The sequence below is a fragment of the Muntiacus reevesi genome, chromosome 3 (genome assembly GCF_963930625.1).
Source record: "Muntiacus reevesi chromosome 3, mMunRee1.1, whole genome shotgun sequence".
Classification (NCBI taxonomy): Eukaryota; Metazoa; Chordata; class Mammalia; order Artiodactyla; family Cervidae; genus Muntiacus; species Muntiacus reevesi.
In genome coordinates, this window is record NC_089251.1 from 166,187,190 (window position 1) to 166,209,399 (window position 22,210).

At 43.1% G+C, this 22,210-nt stretch overlaps 1 protein-coding gene across 5 annotated transcripts in view; it reads right to left on the bottom strand.

Moving 5' to 3' along the window:
* ARID1B (AT-rich interaction domain 1B) overlaps positions 1-22,210 on the bottom strand; it is a 409,096-nt gene that overhangs the window by 345,721 nt on the left and 41,165 nt on the right. For all 5 annotated transcript variants that reach the window (XM_065931065.1, XM_065931063.1, XM_065931067.1 and 2 more), the window contains exon 2: positions 14,518-14,712. In XM_065931065.1, coding sequence (XP_065787137.1) covers positions 14,518-14,712 — 195 coding nt within the window. The remainder of the gene's footprint in view (positions 1-14,517; positions 14,713-22,210) is intronic.

Sequence of the window (22,210 nt, forward strand, 5' to 3'; positions counted from 1 at the left end):
TCTTTAGAAAATGAGGAAAGGGAAGGGGGAGCCATGAGGTTTGGGAACGGCATTACAACACATCTCACTTCAAAAGAAAGACAATACGGACAAGAGAATTCTTACTATACAATCCAGGGTTACTGAATGCTGTATATGCATGCCACCCGAAATGATCTTGGCTAACACTAGTGGAACAGAGACACCCTGGGCTAGGTGGTCTTTAAGGTCATCTACCTAAATTAGGAAAAGCAGAATTCTCAACTAATGCTTGTATGACCTCAGGCAAGCTACCTAACCACTCTTGTCTCCCCACAGGCAAAGTAAGTAGTTTTACCTCCCTCACAGATTTGATGAGAACTGTGTGATATATGGAGAGGGTCTGGTAAGACACTCTGGCCTCAGTAAAGAACAGATCAGGGCTAAAATCCTGCGATTCTAATGTAAAATGGTACAACTGCTGTGAAAACAGTTTGGCAGCTCCTTAAAAGAGTTTAACATACAATTACCATACGGCTTAGCAATTCTCTTCCTGGGTATATACCCAAAAGAATTGAAAAGAGGCATTCAAATAAATACTTGTATACAAATGTTGATAATAGCACTATACACAATAGCAAAAAAGTGGAAATGACCCAATGTCCATCAACAGATGAATGAATAAATAAAATGTGGTATTATCCACATAGTGGAGTAACAGTCAGACAAAAAAAGGACTGAAGCACCAGTACCCGTTACCGCTGGGATGATCCCTGAAAGCACTCAGACACAGAAGGACCCTTATTGTATGCTTCCATTTATGACATAGTCAGAACAGGTAAATCCACAGAGACAGAAAGCAAGGTAGTGGTTGTCACGGGGAGGGGACCGAGAAAGAGGAGGAACTCGGATGACAGTGAATGGGTACAGGGGGTCTTGTGGCAATGACAGAGATGTTCTGGAACTAAGAGAAAGGTGATGGTGTGAATGTACTGACTGTCACTGAATGGTACACTTTAAAACTGTTAATTTTATGTTATGTGAATTTGATCTCAATTAAAAAAAAAAAATTCTAAGTGTAATAGACATGGTAGGTAACATTCAGTTTTCAACTTGATAAAACTCACAAAGGACATTCCATGAAACTAATATGCAATGTCAAAGGAGCTACCTTAACTATAATGTCTTATTATTCAAGAAGTCAAATGAACCCTAGTCTCAGTGATGAGAACCACTCCAGTTTCACCGGTATCATAAAATGTAGCGCCAGCACGGGCCCAGAGTTCAAGAGCCAAGAATCTGAAGTCCGTGCTGTACCGCTCAATAGGCACCTCGATTTGAACCTGATGAATGAACCTCTCTCTGACCTCTGTTTCCTCATCTATAAACTGAGGATCCTAACATCTACCTTGAAAGGCCATCATGAGGACTGAGTTAATGTATGTGAAGCAAGAAAACTAGTGCCTGACAGAGAACCAGCCTGACAAATGCTGCATGCTAAGTCACTTCAGTTGTGTCCGACTCTTTGCGACCCTATGGACTGCAGCCCGCCAGGCTCCTCTGTCCACCTGTCAATCTCACCTGGGATTCTCCAGCTGAGAACACTGGAGTGGGTTGCCATGCCCTCCTCCAGGCGATCTTCCCAACTCAGGGACTGAACCCACATCTCCTACCTCACCTGCATTGGCAGGCAGGTTCTTTACCACTAGCACCACCTGAGAAACCCAAGCTATTGTTATTAATAGCAATTTTTAAATGGAGATAAATAGAAGCATGGCCAAGAATTAAACCATGTCAACGGACATGAGTTTGAGCAAGTTCCAAGAGATGGTGAAGGACAGGGAAGCCTGGCGTGCTGCAGTCCATGGGGTTGCAGAGTCAGACACGACTGAGCAAATGAACAAGAATGCAAAGGTATTTAGTATAATAACTGCACCACAGTTGCTATTTGTCACCTCGTGACCATCTCCCATGATGATAATAGCAAAATGGGCCCAGGAAGATGACGATGCTAATTGGGGACGGGGGAAGACCAGTAATCCCTGACCTTCCTTAAAAGTGAAAATGTTCTTACCTAGTATACATCCTCAACTAGAATAAACCACATAGCAATGATTTTTTTTTAATTCCATCTAAATCACCTTTCTTTACTCCGAGGTGTACTTGCATTCTATGTGCAGCCACGACCTCCTGCTTCCTGGAACAAGTCACAGTGCAGGGTGGGTGTACAGGCTGCAGTTCCAAATCTCTGTGGACAAGACAGTCTTTCTGAAAGCTAACTAAGCTTCTGAGAAAATGGCTCTGGCCCTTTAAAGCATGTCTACTAAGAATAGTGAGTTCAACTTTTATCAATTCCACTTAGGGAGAACTAAAATGTCACAGTTAAGGCTTTTTTTCCAGGAATAAACACTGACTTTTACACAAATCCCATCTAAGCGTGGATGTAAAATGTTCCCCCCACCACTTCGCAACCCCCGTACTTCCACCATCCAGGGCAGAGTTCTGCCTCCACTGGAAAGGAACTCTCTTCCCTCCGGCAGTGCAGTAAATCCCTACCGGAAAACATCTGTTTTCTATAAGCGGCATCCTAACTATTGGGGGGGGGGGGGGGGGGTGGGGTGGGTATCCTTCAATAAGCCCTGTCAGATGAGCAGGGTTAGGGGGAAGAGCTCAGCTCGCATCACACCTGCACCAGTCTGGCTCTGAGCGGCAGTCTCTGCTTGCCTGCCTCTGCTGGAGCAGCACACTCAGCACCCTGGAATCCAGAGGGGCGACACCCCGCCCGCAGTCAGGGGCAGCTGTCTCCACCCCAGTCCGGGGGCGCGCACCAGCCAGCGGAGGGCAGACCCCGCACTGCATACAGTGCAGTAAGCAAGAGCAGGACACCAGCCTCTGGAACCTCCTCTGAAGTCTAAAAACCGGGTTTAAAGGGACAGCTCCAAGGCTGGCGGCGGGCTTCCGACCCGGTCAGCAGAGGGCCTGGGCCCCGAGGTCAGGTGGACACGAGGGAGGCGGCGCTGCGCCCCGCCCCCGGCCGGGCTCGGGGCAGATGCGCTGCTAACCTCGCTTGCACCTCTGGGCACTGGGGTCCACTGTCTACACTGGCCAGAGGCTACAATTCTGCAAATTCTTCCCTCCAGGAGTTTGGAAATGTTTGTGAAATGCCATGAACTGCTCTAGACGATGGGCTGGCTGTTGTGCAGTCGCTCAGTCGTGTCGGGCTCTGTGTAACCCCGTGGACTGCAGTGCACCTCTGTCCGTGGGATTTCCCAGGCAAGAATACTGGAGTGGGTTGCCATTTCCTTCTCCAAGGGGAATCCTCCTGACCCAGGATTGAACCCATGTCTCCTGCATTGGCAGGCAGGCAGGGCTTTTCCTATCACTGAATCACTGGGGAAGACGATGGGCTACAGCCAGGCAAAACCCAGCCCCTGCCATCCGGAGATTCTGTCCTAACGAGGGCAGCCACGCTCGCTGGTGTGCACCATGGAGAGGGAGGAGCACCTCAGAGGGGGAAGAGCACCCCAACGCAGTGAGCACTACGGAGGAGGAGGAGCACCACGGAGGAGGAGCAACCGGCTCGGTGAGCACCTGGAGGAGGAGGAGCACCACGGAGGAGGAGCACCACAGAGAGGGAGAAGTACCCCGGCTCAGTGAGCACCATGGAGGGGGAGGAGGACCCGTCGCCGTGAGACCACGGAGGGGGAGGGCCCCGACTAGGTGAGCACCACGGACGGGGAGGAGCACCACCGAGGGGGAGCAGCGCCCCGGTGCAGTGAGCACCATCTAGGGGGAGGGCTCGGTGAGCACCAGGGAGGAAGAGGAGCGGCCCGATGGGAGGCGTGTGTGCTTTCACTGGGTAAGTCCGAGAGGGCATCTCAAACTAATGTGCCTTTGAACAGAAAGCTTGAAATAGCGTGATTTACAAAAAAAAAACCGGCCAAAGGAAGAAGCAACACAAAGACATAGTGGAAGGACGGGGTTTGGAGTTTCGAGGGGTGGGGGGTAGGCGTGCAGCCTCGGGCACCCTGAGGGAAGAGGGGAGTCACAAAGGCAAGGTCAAGTGCACCCTCTAAATGGACCATTCTGGAGTCCACTGTGATAATCCCGATGGGAAATGGGGTTTGGCCAGGAAGGGAGCCCTCGAGGTTTTGACTGGGAGAAGTGCTCAGTTCCTGGATCTATTTTAAAAGAAAGGGCAGTGGGATTATTTAACAGATTGAAAGGCTGAGGAAGAGAGGATGACTGTGAAGTTTTGGTCTGGGCAAGCGAAGCAGAAGCACGAAGCTGCCATTTATTGAGTCAGGAAGACTGTAGGAGGAGGGGGAGCGGGTATTCTTTACACAGGAGAACCTTTGGAACTGTCAAGTGTTCTCCACACAGATTTCACCACCAAAAGCTCTGCCCCCAAGTTTTGAATTCAGAACTCAAACCCACAGCCTCCTTTGCAGCTAGGATGCCCCCAGAGGACTTAAACTCGGCCAGATGGACTGACCACAGCCGGTATGACTGGGATGCTGCCGCCTGCCCCACTTCTGCAGCTCTGGGCAGCGGTGGTCAGAACTGAACACCCCCCAGACCCCTCTGTCCTGTACTTTATCTCTCTGTGACCTGCTGCGCGAGTGAGCAGAACGTCCTCCACCTGCCATCCTCAGACTTCCGTGCTGAGATACACCTGACATCGTGAAGACGGGGCCAGTGACGTCACACGTTACCCCTCCTTCCTCCCTTTATTTCTGAAGCCAACAAGGAAGAGGAACGGGGGAGAGCTCAGTCAGAGCCAACAGCGCACACGGAAGGGAGCTCTCTGGCAGACCAGTGCATGTGGAAGGGAATTCTGGTCTTTCCTCACCTCCCCAACCACCAAAATCTGGCCACCTACCAGGGAATGAGATCTTCTCATCTTTGAGATGCTGACCAGTGGCAAGGGACATACAGGTGGGAAGCAGAGAAGGGAAGTCATGTTTCTTTATGAAGCCCAGAATGCTGGGAAGAACCTCCAAAGATGCAAATACGCAGATTATTGGGATATCTCAAAATCTTATTGGAAATTTCAAAGTAGCAGAGTAATGAAAGGGAAGGGAAGTTTCCCTCCTGGCTGACTGTTTTCTCGAAGTATTCTGAGGCCCACAGACCAGCAGCTGTTCTGACCCTTATCTCTTCTTCAGTTCTCTCTGGCAGCAATGACGGTGATGAAATCAGGAGAAAGGAACTCTGCTTTCAGTGCTGGGAACTCTCTGCTTGGTGGTCTCTTCTCAGTCTCAAATTGATGTTCCCTTCCCAGCAGACATCTCCCCAGCCCTCCTTGGGACCAGCTCCTACAACCATCCAGGCAGAACTAGACTTTTTTTCAGTCTCAGGGCCATTAAGTAAACCTTAATTACCTCAGCAATGATAGATGTTTTGCATTTTAATTCCAATAATTTTTTTTTTTTTTGCTATTGCTACTCATCTTACTTTGAGGTTCTGAATGTTTGATGTTTCTTAGAACAAAGGCGGTGCCTTTGACTAACCGTGAAGAGCCAATTCTACTGATGTGTTTGGTAGCTGTTTTAAGTATTCTTTCAATGATTTAATACCAATAAAGGGAGACCAATTTGGCTAAATCTTTGGGGCAATCTGTTTTCTAGATTTTTTTTCTTCCCCCTACAAAAAAAGTACCTGGGAAATGGGGAGCCGGGTAACGCCTGCTACTGTAGACTGTTATGGAGTTTGAGTTTAGGGCTTTATTAGTAGGCAAGGGATGTTCATGTTATATGTACACACTAACCACACCCAAACCCCAGCTCCAGAGTGTCCAGAAACTTTCTAACAGCTGGCTCACGCAGAGAGTTCCTCTTGAGATCAGAGAAACCTGGACGGAGAAAGGTTCCCCACGCTAGTGAGGCGTCCACGGCCTCCCTGAGAGAATCAAGACTCCTGCAGCTTCCTGCTCCTTCTCTGACTCCCCTCTTCCCTCCACGCCCCCACCAATCCTTCTTTTCTTCTCTGTTTCTACTAACGTCTTTTTCTAGTTCCATTCACAACTACAGTTTTAACTTTTACAGATGTTTCAAAACTCTAAGGGCAAATGGCCTTAATAAATGTGCTGCATATAAAAATAATCACACTGCCATAAACAACTCTTTTACCAGGAAGAATTTCACTTTCTTCCTGGGGCTTAAAAGACTTCTTTTACCCTTATGAAAAAAACCTGCTTTAAAAAAAACAAAGCCATCCAACTCTTCTTCATGGAGGTTAAAGAGGAGTTAAAGGGATGGCAGAGAACAAACCTTTTAACACTTATTATTTCTATTTAGAATTCACTGCTACAGTTTATCCCAATGTTGTACAGTATAAACTATTTTCAGAAGTACTTAGAAAGTTATAATGTGTAAAATGTGTAAGTAATTACTGGCTCTCTCTTTGCTTCTTTTTGTGGTTCCAAGTAAAGCAAGCATCTCAATCTTCAGATTTTCTACATACTAAAAAAAAAATTTACGTATCTAACACACATCAGGTATTCACTGAGAAAATTTTCATTTTAAAAATAGTTAGAAAATAATTTACTGTACTGATTACAACAATTTGTCAATCTTTGAAGATATAACTTTCTTTAGAAAGAATTTTAAAGAATTTGCGTTAGTAGTTGTATTAATACAACCTGTCAAGCATCAACCCATAAATTTCAGAAGACTATCTGAAATGACAAGACTCCAAAATCCAAAACTAAAACAAAAAGACATCAACTTATGATTATTTTAAAAGGAAAATCCAAGCTGGGAGATCTTATAGTCAGAACCACTTAGCAGATGAGCAGAGTGAGTTGAGATACAGGTTTTTCCACTACTGCACACAGATGCAGCATCTCATCGACTGTCCCGACTCCTGGTTCTTCATCCCCTTCAGCAGTGGCGAGTCTCTGACTCAGTGGAGGAGGGCTCGAGAAGGAGCGCCCGTCGAGTACGGCTGCAGGTCAGGAAGCCGCTTTGGGGTCTCTGTCTGATACCTGGCTGTTCACCTCAGCTGCACAGGGGACTCACCTGTGGAGCTCAGAAAACCAGGAAAGGAGGAAGCGCTTATATTCAGCTGCAACTGATATGGGCATACATCCTGAGAGGTTTTAAATGGGGGTGGGAGGGTTGGGTGCATATGTGCACACGCGTGCTCACTCAGTGGTGTATAACTCTTGTACTGTCGGACAGTGGTTGAGAACCGATGGCCTAGGCTGTGCCACAGAGTTTAACTTTCAATTTATCTTCTGGGGTTTCTGTTGCTACTGTTTGTTTTTCAGGGAGCAGTGAAAGAACGTGGTTGGCTGATTTTACTGCTATCAACTATTAGTGCTAGCTGAACTGTTTAAATTTTCACATAAATATCATACTTGTTTCTTTGATGAAAGCAAATAAATGAAATTTATGTAGAATATATTCAAGTAATTATAATGCTACCTAAAACATATACTTGAGATTCACAACTAAAACTAGAAGTATAATAGAGAAGCTTAGCAGATATTTTAGGTTTAAAGGCTATATATATAACAATAGACTCATATGTAAATAACAAAATGGTATAAGCTACCAGCAGAGAATAGGCACTATACATCTATAGAACCTTTAGCATCTCTAGAACAATATAAAAGTCTGCTTAAAATATACATATATATTTTAAGCATATATATCACACACACATATATATACACACACATATATATATCAGTATAAACTTCCTAATATAAAAGTAGCTTTCCAAACTACAAGAGAAATCATTTCATATTTTCTCATTAAACTTTCAAGCATAAAACCATGTCTTTCCTCATTTTTAAGGAAAAAAGCTAAAGATTTAAAACTTTATATTTAACCAAAGCATGCTGCAGTCCATGGGGTTGCAAAGAGTCAGACACGACTTAGCGAATGAACAACAAAATGTGATCTCTTTTACATACCTGTTAAAATGTCACACTGAATGCTTTAGACGATGTTGAAATTCAACTACATTGTAAGAAGTAACTAAAACCATATAGTCCAGAAATTTAAATTTTAAAGCACAAATAAAAATTACCATACCTACAGATCTTTTCAAAAATATTTTCTTGGTACAAAACTCCATCTACAGGGAACTTTGGCATCAAAGACAGTAGCATCTGCTATCTCCTCGGAAGCAGAAATGTGAGATGTAAATGTATTTGCTAGTAAACTTTAAATACCTTCATATTCACTGATGAAGAACAAGTGAGGAAATCAAGACAAAATGTGGCCAACAAAAGGCCATTATTTATATAAATCTGCAATCCACTGAAAGAGTTCCAAACATTTCAGGTGTACAAGCAAAACAGCTTGGCTCCAAGTCTCTTAGTACAAAACATGCATATATAAAAATGCTGTGAGTAATAGAGCAAAAGAAATCTCAAAGCATTCACTATTTTACTAGCCCAAAAGTTTACCTTCTTTTATTGGTGTGTGTTTAGATGTGTATATATCTACACATGTAAAATACATGTTTAATATATGTAATTCTATCTTCTTTATACTTTCTAAAAATGATTTAGCTTCCCATGTCCATTTTTCCTTTGGTTTTCTGTATAAATTTTATCATGTGCTTGTCTATATTTTAAAAACATCTTGTGGGATTTTTATAGAAATTACATTAATCTGTGGATCACTTGGGGCTTCTCTGATAGCTCAGCAGTAAAGAATCCACCTGCCAGTGCAGGAGACACAGGTTCTATCTCTGGGTGGAGAAGATCCCTGGAGAAGGAAATGCAACTCACTCCAGTATTCCTGCCTGGGAAATCTCATGGACAAAGCAGCCTGGTGGGCTACAGTTCATGGTGTCTGCAAAGAGTCGGACAGGACTCAGCGACTAAACCACAGTATATTTAGTCCAGGTAGGTGTCTCTGAATATGAACTATCAAAAAAAATTAGGACTCTGCATGTAAAATAGACACTAGGCACCCATTCCTCTCCATCATGTTAAGCCTTCATTTACTTCACTGTCAAGCCTTCCTTTCTCATCCTATCACACCCTATTATGCTCCTTATATAGGAGGTCTAAGCTCTTTAGAGAAAAACAAAATGAAGCCCTGACTAGAGCCCACAGGGTCGCAAAGAGTCGGACATGGCAGAAGTGACGGGGCGCACTGAATTCATGCTTAGGAGTCAAGAGACTCAGTGTAAATGAACATTTCATGTCAGAAAACTGGAGTTGTTAAGAATCTTACCAGTCCTCATCACGCCGTTCTTCCTGACTTCTCAGAAACATTGTTTAAACTATATCAAACTGTATTTTTTTAAAATATAGTTAAAAGTATGTTTTGATTTTAACTACATTTTAAAAAGCAATTTTTTTCACGGAATAGACTGACAATACAAAGTAACACAGGTGGGAATCCTAGAACTCACTTGGCTCCTTAATAACCCCAAAGAAAACATTTATTTTAGCCAAACAATTGTAATGTTTGTCTCCTTTTAGAAACATCTGCTGCCAAAATAAACATTTGCACTGGAAGAAGTGTTTTGGCTGTTAGGATGGTACCAAATAAAATGCTTATGTTCTGAAATAAATGTTTCACTCCACAAGCACATAGCAAAATACATATCCAGAGGGTGTAAAAGATAAAGACACAAATTAAAACATCTATTCATTTTTAAAGTCTTTTTCAAAACAACCTCGGTTTTAAATTCAGTTGTTATTTAGATTGAAAGTGGTAAGTGCAGATGGGTCACCTTAACAAAAATAACTAATTCTATATAATTTTGCCATGGTATCTGCCATGGTATGGAGCAATCATTATGCTCCATTAGTCTTGCTGTTGTAAAGGTCTTCACAATACACATGTGTTTTTAAAAACTAAAAAGTCATGTTTTCCCATTATAAAAGCACTCATGAACTTAAAATCCCTCACTCTGCTCTCTTTCTCTTTCCCTGTTTTATAATTTCAGGGTTGGTTTTATAATTCCACAGGTATCAGGTTATACAAACATCTGCAACAAGATATAGAGTTAAAATATCAATTCAATTAACCCTTAATAACTCGCGAAAAATCTCAGACAACATCATTGAAATCTGCTTGACACAAATAAATATAACTTTGCTTCTGTAACCTATTTCTTCTTGGTGCTATTTCTATGAAAAATCTTTTTTAGAGCAAGTCAGCATAGACCTATGTATACATTTACAATCACAAAGGACAAGAAAAATGAAATAAAACATTTGCTTACCCACATCCCTGATTCCACAAAGGACACATTGGTGTCTAAGTTTAAAAAAACAGAAGCAGATTCTAGCAGCCTTACAGATTATATATCCTCTATGTAGCTCTGTATTAGATGAAATCAACCAGTGTACTTCTGTTAACCATCCCCAGGTTTGAATTCCAGGAGCCTAGAGGCAGAACATTCTTCACAGAGGCATAGAAAATTCATTTCCCCTCTCAGCTCAATAAAGACCCAAGTAGACTAGTTTCCAGGGCACCGTGCAAAACTAATCTGTTTAGCCATGTATTTGCCTGATGATGTGAGAGAATCAGCAAGTGAAAGACCACAAGTCTAGTTCCAGTTAATAAACACCAAAATGATGTACTATTATCACGTCATGCTTCAAAGACCCAGTCATGAGTATATTTCAAAAATAAAATTATCACCATACAAATCAAGAATCACTAGGTTAATACTAAAATCCAATAGTCAGTGGCCAGTTCCCCCTGACTCTCAGAGATAAAAAGTAAGCAGTGATACTCAGCATGTTAAATTTCATATACGCACTGTGGTTCTTCCGAACACATACTCATTTAAAATTCCTATCACAGGAATAGAATGCCAGCTAGGAATCAAAACTGTGACCCCTGAGCCAAAGACAACTTACCACTCAGCTGGTAAGTGGGCAACTCAATTTACAAACTTGAATTCCTGCATTTTAATCCTTTGCAGAAGTATATGAGCAATATTAAATGAACTGGATTCAGCTCATTAGAGGTTCACAAACCAAGCACAGAAAGCTTTGGAGGTCGTCCAAAGTAAAGTCATGCCTAGGTGGTGATGTCCACTCAATAAAAACTCAATGTCATCATTATCTTCCAACTTTTTCCCAGAAGAACACCAGCAGTCATGACCACAACAATCCTTGGTCAATTGCCTTAGCCTAAGAGAAGATGGAAAGGACCAGCAGCCAATCACTGTGCCAGGACCTTGTTTGCAGACCAAATTTATAATTATACAAAATTCACCAATAAAGCAACTCACTGAAAATTCCTCACCAAACACAGACTAAAGCTAACAAAATAAACGTGCTCTAATAACCTTCACCAAAACCTGCACCATTTTTTTTTCCTTTTCAAAGCTATTAATTAGCCTACACCTACCTGATCACATAAACTTGGTATTATGCTGTATGACTCCCCTTTAAAATGTTACACACACTCAAAAATGCATTAGCAGTTCTTTTTAGCCTTTTAGATTTCAAAATAAGATATGTCTTATTTTGAAAAAAAGGCTATACTACAACTAAATGAAAAAGTAAAAGAGCAATACAGATTATTTAGAATTTTCGATTTTGATTAACTCCCAAATATGGAAGTTTGATAGCCAGGGCATTCAGTTTCTTACTAGATACCCTATTTTCCTTTCATTATCAGAAAGAGCTGTGCTTAAACAGAATTAGGCTTTTTTTTGGTTAGCAGTAAAATACCTGATCTAAAATCGTAATTAAAAATTTGCTAAAACATCAGTGAGTAATCTTTATCAATTTGTCCCTTCAAATAAATCCAAGATCTACTGGATTTCAAAAGTATATATGGGGTAAAACAGATCACCAGCCCAGGCTGGATGCATGAGACAAGTGCTCGGGCCTGGTGCACTGGGAAGACCCAGAGGAATCGGGTGGAGAGGGAGGTGGGAGGGGGGATCGGGATGGGGAATACATGTAAATCCATGGCTGATTCATGTCAATGCATGACAAAAACCACTATAATACTGTAAAGTAATTAGCCTCCAACTAATAAAAATAAATGAAAAAAATAAGTAAATAAAAATTTTTTAAAAATAAAATAAAAAAAATAAAAAGTATATAAGATCCAAGGGGATTAAATAAAACAAAAAGGCAAAGAAAACTGCAGTTATTCTACCTAACTGTGTACGTCCCTCCACTTTTAGCCTTACGTATGTGGGAAGAAAACAATGAAAAAAATATTCCCAGGTAATCATTCTTCATACTTGTGAAGAATGTTAGACTCCCACTCTGGGACTGCAAAATAAGCTAATGTCTTAAACTTCTAACAAGACTTTAACTCATTCAAGAAAGAGAAAGACAAATACCGTGTATTAATACATATATATGGAATCTAGAAAGATAATACCGATGAGCCTACATGCCAAACAGACTTTTGGACTGAGTGGGAGAAGGAGAGGGCGGGATGATGCGAGAGAGCAGCAGAGACATACGCGTTACCATATGTAGAAGAACCAGTGCGAGTCTGACCTATGACACAGGGCACCCAAAGCCAGTCTCTGTGACAACCTGGAGGGAAGGGTGGGGAGGGATGGAGGGGACGCATGTATACCTGTGGCGGATTCGTGTTGCTATGTGACAAAAACCATTGCAATACTGTAAACTAATTATCCTACAATTAAAATTAATTAATTAATCTAAAAAAAAAAAAAAAACTTTAACTCATTCAGAGGAGAACGTTCATCCAGCAGCTTGCCATGAAGAGCTCCTTTTGAAATGATTCTCCAAATTTCCCTTCGGGAAACAAGGCAGAAAGGAAGGTGCAAGAAGAAGGGGGGCGGCCTCCACGCCCCCGCTGCCCCACTGCCCCTGCTCGCTCTCTGTGGCCAGAGTCCCACACACAACTGTCGGCCCCAAACAAAACCAGCTGGTGATCAGGACCGGAGCAGCTGCCTACCTGGGCCTTCTTCCCCTCATCTATGGGGAAATGAGCTTTAAAACTTAAAAAAAAAAAAGGTGGGGGGGAATCACAGCTCTCACCTGACTTTTCAATCATTTACAAATTATCTCCTCATAATTAGCAGTCTCAACTAAAGAGTTTTACTCTAGGTGGCAAAATATTACTAGAAGAAAGGAGTAATGTTAAAAAAAAAAAAATTACAAGTACAATTAAGTATGCGACTGCTAGAATTCTGAGTGGCCAATCTCTGGTGGCTCAGACTGTAAAGAATCTGCCTGCGGTGCAGGAGACCTGGGTTCAATCCCTGGTTCGGGAAGATCCCCTGGAGAAGGGAATGGCCACCCGCTCCAGTGTTCTTGCCTGGAGAACTCCATGGACAGAGGAGCCTGGTGGGCTACAGTCCACGGGGTCACAAAGAGTCGGACACGACTGAGTGACTCACACACCATCTTTAATAAACAAGGGGTGAGTACTTCTAACAAGAACGAAGACCACTTAAAGAACCAACAGCTGGGATTCAAAGGCTGAACTGCTTCTAACTTCCCCTACAACCGCCTTAAAATTAAAGTATCACCGAAGGAGAAACTAAGATAAAGAGGAAAGACAATTTTCAGTCTCTAAAAGGATGAAACTTATTCATGAACCTTTCGACACAGCTACAGAGCATAGAAAGCATGATACAGCATACATCCACTGTAGAGAACCAAAGTTCCATGTTTTTTTCCACAGTGATTTCTGGTCAAACGTAGAGAACTTCCTGAGAGAGAGCAACTGGGAGACTCTGGAGCAGGCTGCTGGTAGCACTCCGGAATAACCTAGCTGGGAAGAGGAAAACACCCAGGTGGGCATCAGACTGGTATACTGTTGGCTTAAAGGCCTGGTGTGGGAACGCACACATCAGCCTTCCTGGTGTTTCTAGTAACTAAACCTGAAACAAGTCTGAATCTCCTCAGGCCAACATTACAAGAATACACTCTCCAGGGTCCAAGAGACTGAGGGCTTACTACTGCCAGAAGGCAGACGGTCATTTAAGGTAACTCCAACTATTTGACTCTAGAGAAAAAGGAGAATATTTTTCTTTTTAAGAGCACAAAGTCTTTTTTGCTTGTTTTATGTAAAAACACAAAACTCATCAAACCTAAGAGAGGTGATACACGTAAAATTCTCTTACAATAAACACAGAAATCTGTTTCAAAAGATACAGAAGAAATATGTCAAGAAATAAAAGCAAAATAATTTTGGGGCAGACTAAAGAAAACTTAAGCTGATGCCATCTTTATGAGAAAAACCTTTAAACAACTTAAAACTTCACCTTAAGAAGTTTATTCACAGCTCAAAATCTGACACTGTCTGCCATCAGAAATATTAGAAAGCCAAGTTCACTTTGGGGCTCCGATCTATACAATTTGCTGCACAATGATGACACGGTCAATCTTTCAAATAGAACAGGAACTGTGTCCACTTTGTTCTAAGAAGCTCACTTTTCCTGCTTTTAAGAGAGATGGGGAAACAGTTGTGCCTGTGATCATTTCAAGAAACTATGAAAATTTTTAAAAAGCAGAAAATCCGTGAAATGCTTCCCAACTGTCTCAAAACTAACCTTCAGTAGACAGGAAAAGACAAAGACAACACTAGGAGCAAGTGTGGGAGGAAGTGGAGTAAAACTAGCACAAACCTGCTGCGGGGCATACTGCATGCCGCCCATGGCCCCGGGGGGCCGACCTTGAATGCCGACTGGATACCGCTGTGGGCCTGGGGGGCCGTAGGAGCCTCCAGGGTAAGGGCTGCTCTGCTGTGGCTGAGAATGAGGGTTACTGCCCATGCCGTACAGCTGGGGTCTCTTCATCACCATGGGATCCATCGGGCTGCCCTGTGAAGAAGTAAAAGAAGACGCAGGCTTATTACCTCATTATTGCAGAGACAGAAATGTCTATTATGCTAACATATACATTAAAAATGTAACTCTCCTTACTTGTGAAAATATGAAAAACAATGACCTGACAAAACCCAGAAAAACATTTAAGGAAAAAAAAACTACGTGGATACAAGACATTTACTTTTTTAACTTTTAGCAAGGCTTTAATAATTAAAAGGGATCTGAAACAAACAATATATAGAAAGATTTTGCATTCATCTAAAATTCTACCATGCACACAGGAAACGGGCATGATAGTTAACCTCACCCAGCTCTGTCAGCTTCCCAGTAACAAAAGCAAAGTATAGTGAGTGGTTAGGAACCCTTCCTGACTTCAAAGTATTCTTAGAACAATTACCTTATTTTAGACCTGAGTCTGCAAGTCCTGATCAAACATTAATGTGTCTGAGTGCTCATTAGAAAGTGAAAGGATAGATTTCAGATAACACAGAATGTCTAGGGCAAAACTTTTCAAAGATCACTAGTGACATGAATAAGCACTCAGACTGTGAGTCACAAGCCACCTTCTCAATGCAAGTAAGGCTCTGACCAAACATAACCAGTTCAAGACTGGACTTCTGAGTTTTATTTTTGGCTTGGTGAGTCAGCCCACGGGCCTCAGATCAAGGGCCACTCAGGAGGGCTGAACTGGAGCCTCGGCCTGGGCTTTCGTGCCCCGGGTGCTTCAAAGGAGCGAGGCAGTGGCGGGGGAAGTCCCTCACAGGTGCTACAAAGACCCACAGATATTTCCTTCCTTCCAGAACCACACACTGATGCCAACTGTGGGCCAGACTCTGAGGCCCAACTGTGGGCCACACGGAGGACATAGGGTCTCTCAGGAAGGTTCAAAGATTAGTAGGGTTGACGGAAGAAGCCACGTTCAAGGTGGGGAGGGCCAGGGCACAGAGTACCCCCAAGCAGGAGAAACATCGGGCATCGAGCACAGGCTCCAGGAAATGATGAACTGCCTGGCACGTGCAAGGAAACAGAAGCAGCTTAGACCCCAGCGAAGAGAAGCAGCAGCTGGAGCGGGCCCAAGCCAGTGGGTGGGTGAGCCTCACGCGTCACTTGAAAGGCTTCCGGTTGCATCTTGGGGGAAACCACTGGGTGCTTTTAACAGCGAGTTATGGTCACACCTGCCTTTCAGAAGGATGGCACCCCCAGCAGTGGCCTGGAGCCAGGTTGGGCTGCCCCAGCAGGCTGCTGAGCCGAGGTCCTGGGCCCGAAGCAGTGGTGGGAGAAAGCACGCTCAGATTCAAGCAAGAGGATAGAATCGCAGCTTGACTTGGGAGTGATGGAAGACAGGCGGCAAGGGTGGCTTAACAGGTAATAAGACACCAGTTGAGCCAGCAGTGAGCCGGGGTTGAAGCAGATCCACCCTCCATGGAGGCCGGGCGCCTTCGCTCTTCTGCATGTTAAAACTGCAGGTTCCCACAGGAAGTCCAGGTGACAATATCAGAAGCGCCACAACGCATTCCGGCCTGGGGGGTCAGGAGTCCCTCGAGTCCTAAGTAGGGAAGTGGGCGACTTGAGGACAGGTGCTCCTGGAGGGCAGCGATTTCTGTTCTGCTCACTCACAGGGCACGTGCAGGACACAAGTCCCACGTGGCCCACAGCACACCCTCAATAAATCCTGGATGACTTCAGCAACACCAAGCACGTAAAACCCAAGGAACTACCCCGAGAGAATATGTAAAGAGAGCACGACGTGTGGGAGACAAAATTCGAGACTGACATCACTTAAGGAAGAAGGGGAAAGGAGGCCACAGCAAGGCCAGAGGAATGGTCAGAAAATGGAGCTGGATAGCGTGGTGCTTCCGAGAAGGGAGCAGGTGGAGACACAGGCCGACTGCAGCCCAGGTGGCCAAGAGGCGAGCGCCGATGCGTGGGCTGCACCGGACGCTCCAATGATGACGGGGCAGTAACTGCCGTCCTGGGCAAGGGCAGGCTACCAGCAGAGGTGAGGGCAACGTCGGAAGACCAGCAGCTGAGCGCGAACAGCAGGTGAGGGGGTGCCAGGGGTGCAGACCCTGCCCCCCAAGCATGGAAGGCTACACGAACCGCCAGGACTCCTTCCCCCCATGCCCCTACCCCGCACACAAGGCTGCCCACGACCTCTGCCCTCCCGCCTTCTCAGGGGCAGGTACCCTGGTGCTCCTGCAACGCCTCGAGTAACCCACTCATCACACATTCACTAAGGGCGCATGGTGCAAGGCACTGGAGGCAGAGTGGACACGTGCTGGGGGCTGTCCAAGAGAGGTGACCAGGTCACTGAAACACACTTCAGAGACTACAGTGCAACCCAGCGGACATCCTACAGGCATTGTGAGGAGGGAGCATCCAGGGAGGTCTCAGCTTTAACAAAGCCTTCCAAGAGAAACAGCTGACTCCGTCCTAAGGGCTTCATAGGAATTTGCCAGGAATTGATCTCACCAGAATGAAAATATGTGTAGGCCAAGTGATTTTGCTCGAAACTCACAATTTCATGGAATTGTAACTGTGTACTTTCACCAGTCAAGAAAAATGTTTACTTAGAACGACAGAAATTGCTCAAACAATATATTGACGTCACAAACGGTGCTGACTTCACAATTCAACACACATATGCATATGATGACCTCGTGTAATGAAACTAAAATTGAAAAGTAAGAATTAAGTTTCATCAGAATGCTTCAAGTTAGAATTTATGCCTAAGAACAAAATGTAATGATTTTCCACACTTACTTTCAAAAGGTAAAATAAAACTTTCTATGAAAGTGTGAAAATCGAGGCTGAGCTGGTGATGCTAGAATCTGCAGAGTGAATGAATGGCCCACAGAGAGACTGAGTAAATCAGATTTCAGGCTAAATTTCCAATACGGGGCCCAAGGCAGCCCCTATCTTCACATTCAATCTGAATTAGCCAGGGCATAGGAAAGGTCTGCTTACTTGACTTTAAACAGTGCATGACCCAAACAGGCTTAATTAAAGCAGAAATTTAAAATGGGAAAATGGTTGGAATGTCTATATTTTAATGCTATAGATAACAGTGCAGCAAATTCATCTTATCAGTGACTGAAATTGTTTTGTAATATCTTTCTCATCAGCGCCATAAACTCTCACAGCCCTACTTGAAATTCAGTTAATTTGCACCCATGTCAAAACGTTAGCTTAACCCTGAGATTTCTGAAAATCGAAAGCATGAAATACACAGATTATCTCTACCTCTCAAAATGCATCAGATGCCTTTCAGTGAAACTTCAGATATGAAAACAGATACTTACACAGTGCAAATTATTTAATTTTAACCTTCTCTCCTTATGGCCTATTATTAAATATTCATCCACAATCTAAATTCATCCTGCTGTGTACTTTCACTATTTTTAACACTAAATATGTACCCACTGCAGGATCTTAACGTCTGCTTTGTACTACTCTCTCCTTAAAGGAACCAAAACCCAAATCAAACCGAAGGCTTTTCCAACAAAACAATTCACTGCTCGTAGTCACATCTAATGCAAAGCCATTTGTATTCTCATTATCTATCCTTCTATTGATAGGAGTATTTCAGAGTACCACCATTTTCAATTCTCACATATGATTTGTTATACTAGAGACACCCATATTAAGAACAGTCCTCAACTATTTCTCTAAATATGTTATTCCAAGCACATTTTTCTCTTCTAGGTACCATTCCACAACTGCTGCAGTGTGGACTTCAATTCCATGAAATAAATGCTTTTTAAAGTCAGTGTATACACAGCCCATTTTCAAAGAGGTCTTAAAATAACTAGTTTAGTTACTCGGTTTAGTTACTCAGCTTCTGATTAATTTTATTACCTGACTAGACTTTCTTGTAACTCCTCCTTATTCAAATAACTTTTCAGATATGTATGTATTTAGATATGTAGCTATGTATCTATGAGTTATATACATCTCTCTCTCTCACACACACACACACACACACACCCTTTCCTAGATCTTCTGGGAAGCTGCCACTGTTGTCCACATCCTCCAAAGTCTCAGAAAGTTTCCTATCCCCAGAAATACTAAACAAGAAGGAATACAATATATATCTTTTAAATATATATTTGAATATCGATTGTGGACATGTTAGGTAGCACAGTTAGGCTGTACTATAGGTTAAATAGGTTTTCTGAGGTTGGTCTGGAAATCCAACTACCCTTTAAAGATATCCAAGTTAAAGAACAAGTCCCTATATGTATTTTAGTAGCCTTAAGAGAAATTTGATGCTTTTTATACTTAGATACTCCCTTATTATCACTCTTTCAGAGTATGCCTACCCACCCAAGTATTTATAATAAAGATATCTATGTTAATAGTGTTCACTCCTAAACACCAAGTTAAGGGGGTAGCTTATTAGTAGTTTCTTTATGAATATAACATTTCACAATTTTTCAGCCAAATTCCTTAAACCACAAATTGAAGAAAGGCATTTAAAAACCCATAGAAAAAAAACTGTATCTTCTTGATCTATAATCACATCTATATATCAGGATTAAACAAGAGCTCAACGAAAGAAAAACTCTCCCCCTTTAGAATCATTATTTTGAAAAATGTTCTGTCTTACCATCAACTAAAAAAAATTTTTGAAGTAATATTCCATTATATGTGAAATGGCGAAAATAATAAAGCCCAACGTGAGTAAATGATTATTTGAACTAGTATGTATAAAGCAGTGGTAAACGCTTTCTGAAGGGTAATGCGACAGGAAGCTTGACAGCAAAGCTTTAAAAAATATATCTTATTCCAAGCATGACACTCTCAAATGGGGAAGTGGTGCTATTTATCCGCATTTGTCTGCAGCTACACGACTTCCAATGTTGAAGGGGGAAAGCAGCGGCTGTGGGCACACCCTCACCCCCCACTTACTACCACTGTGTAACTCTAAACCTGGTGCTCATTTCTTAAGTTTTCTCATTCACCAAATGCAAGAAAGAATACCTGCCTCATGATTATAATGAAAATGGAACTGGGACTAAAAGGGTCTAAAGGAACGGGCTATAATACATCGGCATAGTGGATTGGACAGGGACGTGGAAAAGTACATACAAAACAATGTCAACTGTCTCAGAGTGATGTGCATGAACTACAGCTGTGTGAAAACAGCTGATAACGATCAGGGCCGGCCAGCGCGACCTGTAAGTAGAGGCTGTCGCATCAAGAAGCAATCTGTGTTGACTTTTCTGTGATGATGTCTAAATATAACTGTAAAATGCCTCTGTTTTTTCCCAGGCATCCTGCAAACACTACCAAGGCCTGTTGCGGGGGTGGGTGGGGTGGAAGGGACACAGCTGTCCCACACTGGGCCTCCTCCATCCCCTCTCCCACACCCTCACTTTCAGCACAAAGCCTCAGGGGATGCTCCCTCTTCTCCCCTCGCCTGCCTAACCCCGAGCTCACACAAGCCCGGCTTCAAGGACCAGGGAGCTGCCCCGTCACCACGCCCACGAACACTATCTCTGGGACCTGCTGGAATCTTTCCTACGCAGGTTGCAACCGACTTCTGGGCTGCCTTATATTGATATTTAACTCATGTACCGTGGTGGTTTTTTCCATCTTTCCTATGTTAGTTAACTCCCAAGGAGACTAAAACGTCTCACTCAGCATACAGCATGTGTGCTTGGTCGTGCCCGACTCTGCGACCCTGCTGACTGTAGCCCGCCAAGGCTCTTCCGTCCATGGGATTCTCCAGGCAAGAATGCTGGAGTGGGTTGCCATGCCCTCCTCCAGGGGATCTTCCTGACCCAGGGGTCAAACCTGGGTCACCCGCACTGGAGGCAAACCCTTCACCGTCTGAGCCGCCTGAGCACACACACTCAGCAAAGAGCACAGGTGACTGAGGATGGTCACAGTGCCGCCTGACTCCTGGGAGTGGGGACTGGCCACATAAAGTGTTCTCGAGAATAAAAAGTAAGACTGACTAACCAGTATCTACAATTCTGTACACACATGCACATATCCCAAATGTAAAACATCACTGGGTTCTTACTTTTCAGAGTCATTAAGATTAGAAATGAAATAGTAATATGCTGTTACCTACGCATAAAGTCACTTCCATAAACTACCAATAAAAAGTGACAATTATCAGCAACGGTTCTTAACTCTTAGAGACACTTTAAAAAAAAAATACATCCAGGATGTATATACATCCAATATTTAGCATATGGTGTCAGAGGTTCATGTAACATCCTCTAGAAACCCATCGAAAGCCTGTCCTGACTGGCATAACCATATGATGACCAACATCTACCCTGCATTTCCAAAGCACTTCATACATTATCATTTGATCACAGTTCTTCATGCACCCTGATAAAAGATTTGTCAGTGAAACACAGAATCATAGAATTGAAAACAGCCCCATTGATCCATACATGATGTATGTATGAATCCCCTAAAAGTGTCTACAGCCATGAATGTTGTGAATTTCTTCCTTCTATATGATTAAAATGTCCCTTATAATTTACACCCACTGCTTTAAAAAAAAAAAAGTTTGATCCTTTTGTAGAATATTTGAAGACAGCTATATCTATTTCCCTTTTCTAAGCAAAATATACCAATTCTGAACCCCCTTAACATGAAACATATTATTGGAAGGAACTTGCTGCTCTTCCGGATCCTACGTGAGTACAAACCCGACCTCAGACCTGTCATTGTCTGACAGGCCCATCACACCCTTGACCCATCGCAACAGCTGAGATTTAACCCTACCTCCCCCTCTCCTCTTACACAGTTGGTTAGGCTGACCCTAGTGGCAGAAGTTTTTATCTCTGCTTATTTTCATTTTACATGTATCTGGTCACTATTCTAGCCTGACATCTAACATATTAACTGCATTTCCTATCTTGACGTCAACCACCAATTAAATCAGCACACCATTTCATTCATGCCTTCCTCCACGGGACTGACAAAAATACTGAAGAGGTCAAAGGAGAGGACACAGGCTTGGCTAGCTGCTAGCGCCATTCATAAAGACTGACATAAATCCAGGCACCAGCACTCTTGGAGGAAGGTCTTCTTTAGAAACCTTAGGGAAGTCCTTCCCACTCATCCACAGCACTCCCCCAACTCACTCACTACACTTGTTACGCAAGCGCAAGTCTCTCTGCCCTTGGGTGACAACCTCTTGCCCACTTCAAATTCCTCCATCTTTCCTAACGTATAATATAATCCAAAGTTTATAAAAACGCTTAGAATAAGACAAAAAGGTATAAAGGAAAGGGAGGTGGCTGAAGTCAAACAAACCCGGGTGTGAATCCTACACTTATTAGCTCCGTAGAATCAAGCTCACACTTAACACAGAGTTGTGCTCACCTCTGGTGTTGCTGGGGGACTGATTAGATGAAGGACCACATGATTTATCACATAGTGAGAATTTCCTTAATCTTTTTGCTTTTCCTCTTAACAAATTAGCAAACTGAAGTCAGAGCAAAAATCACTCAATAATTTAATC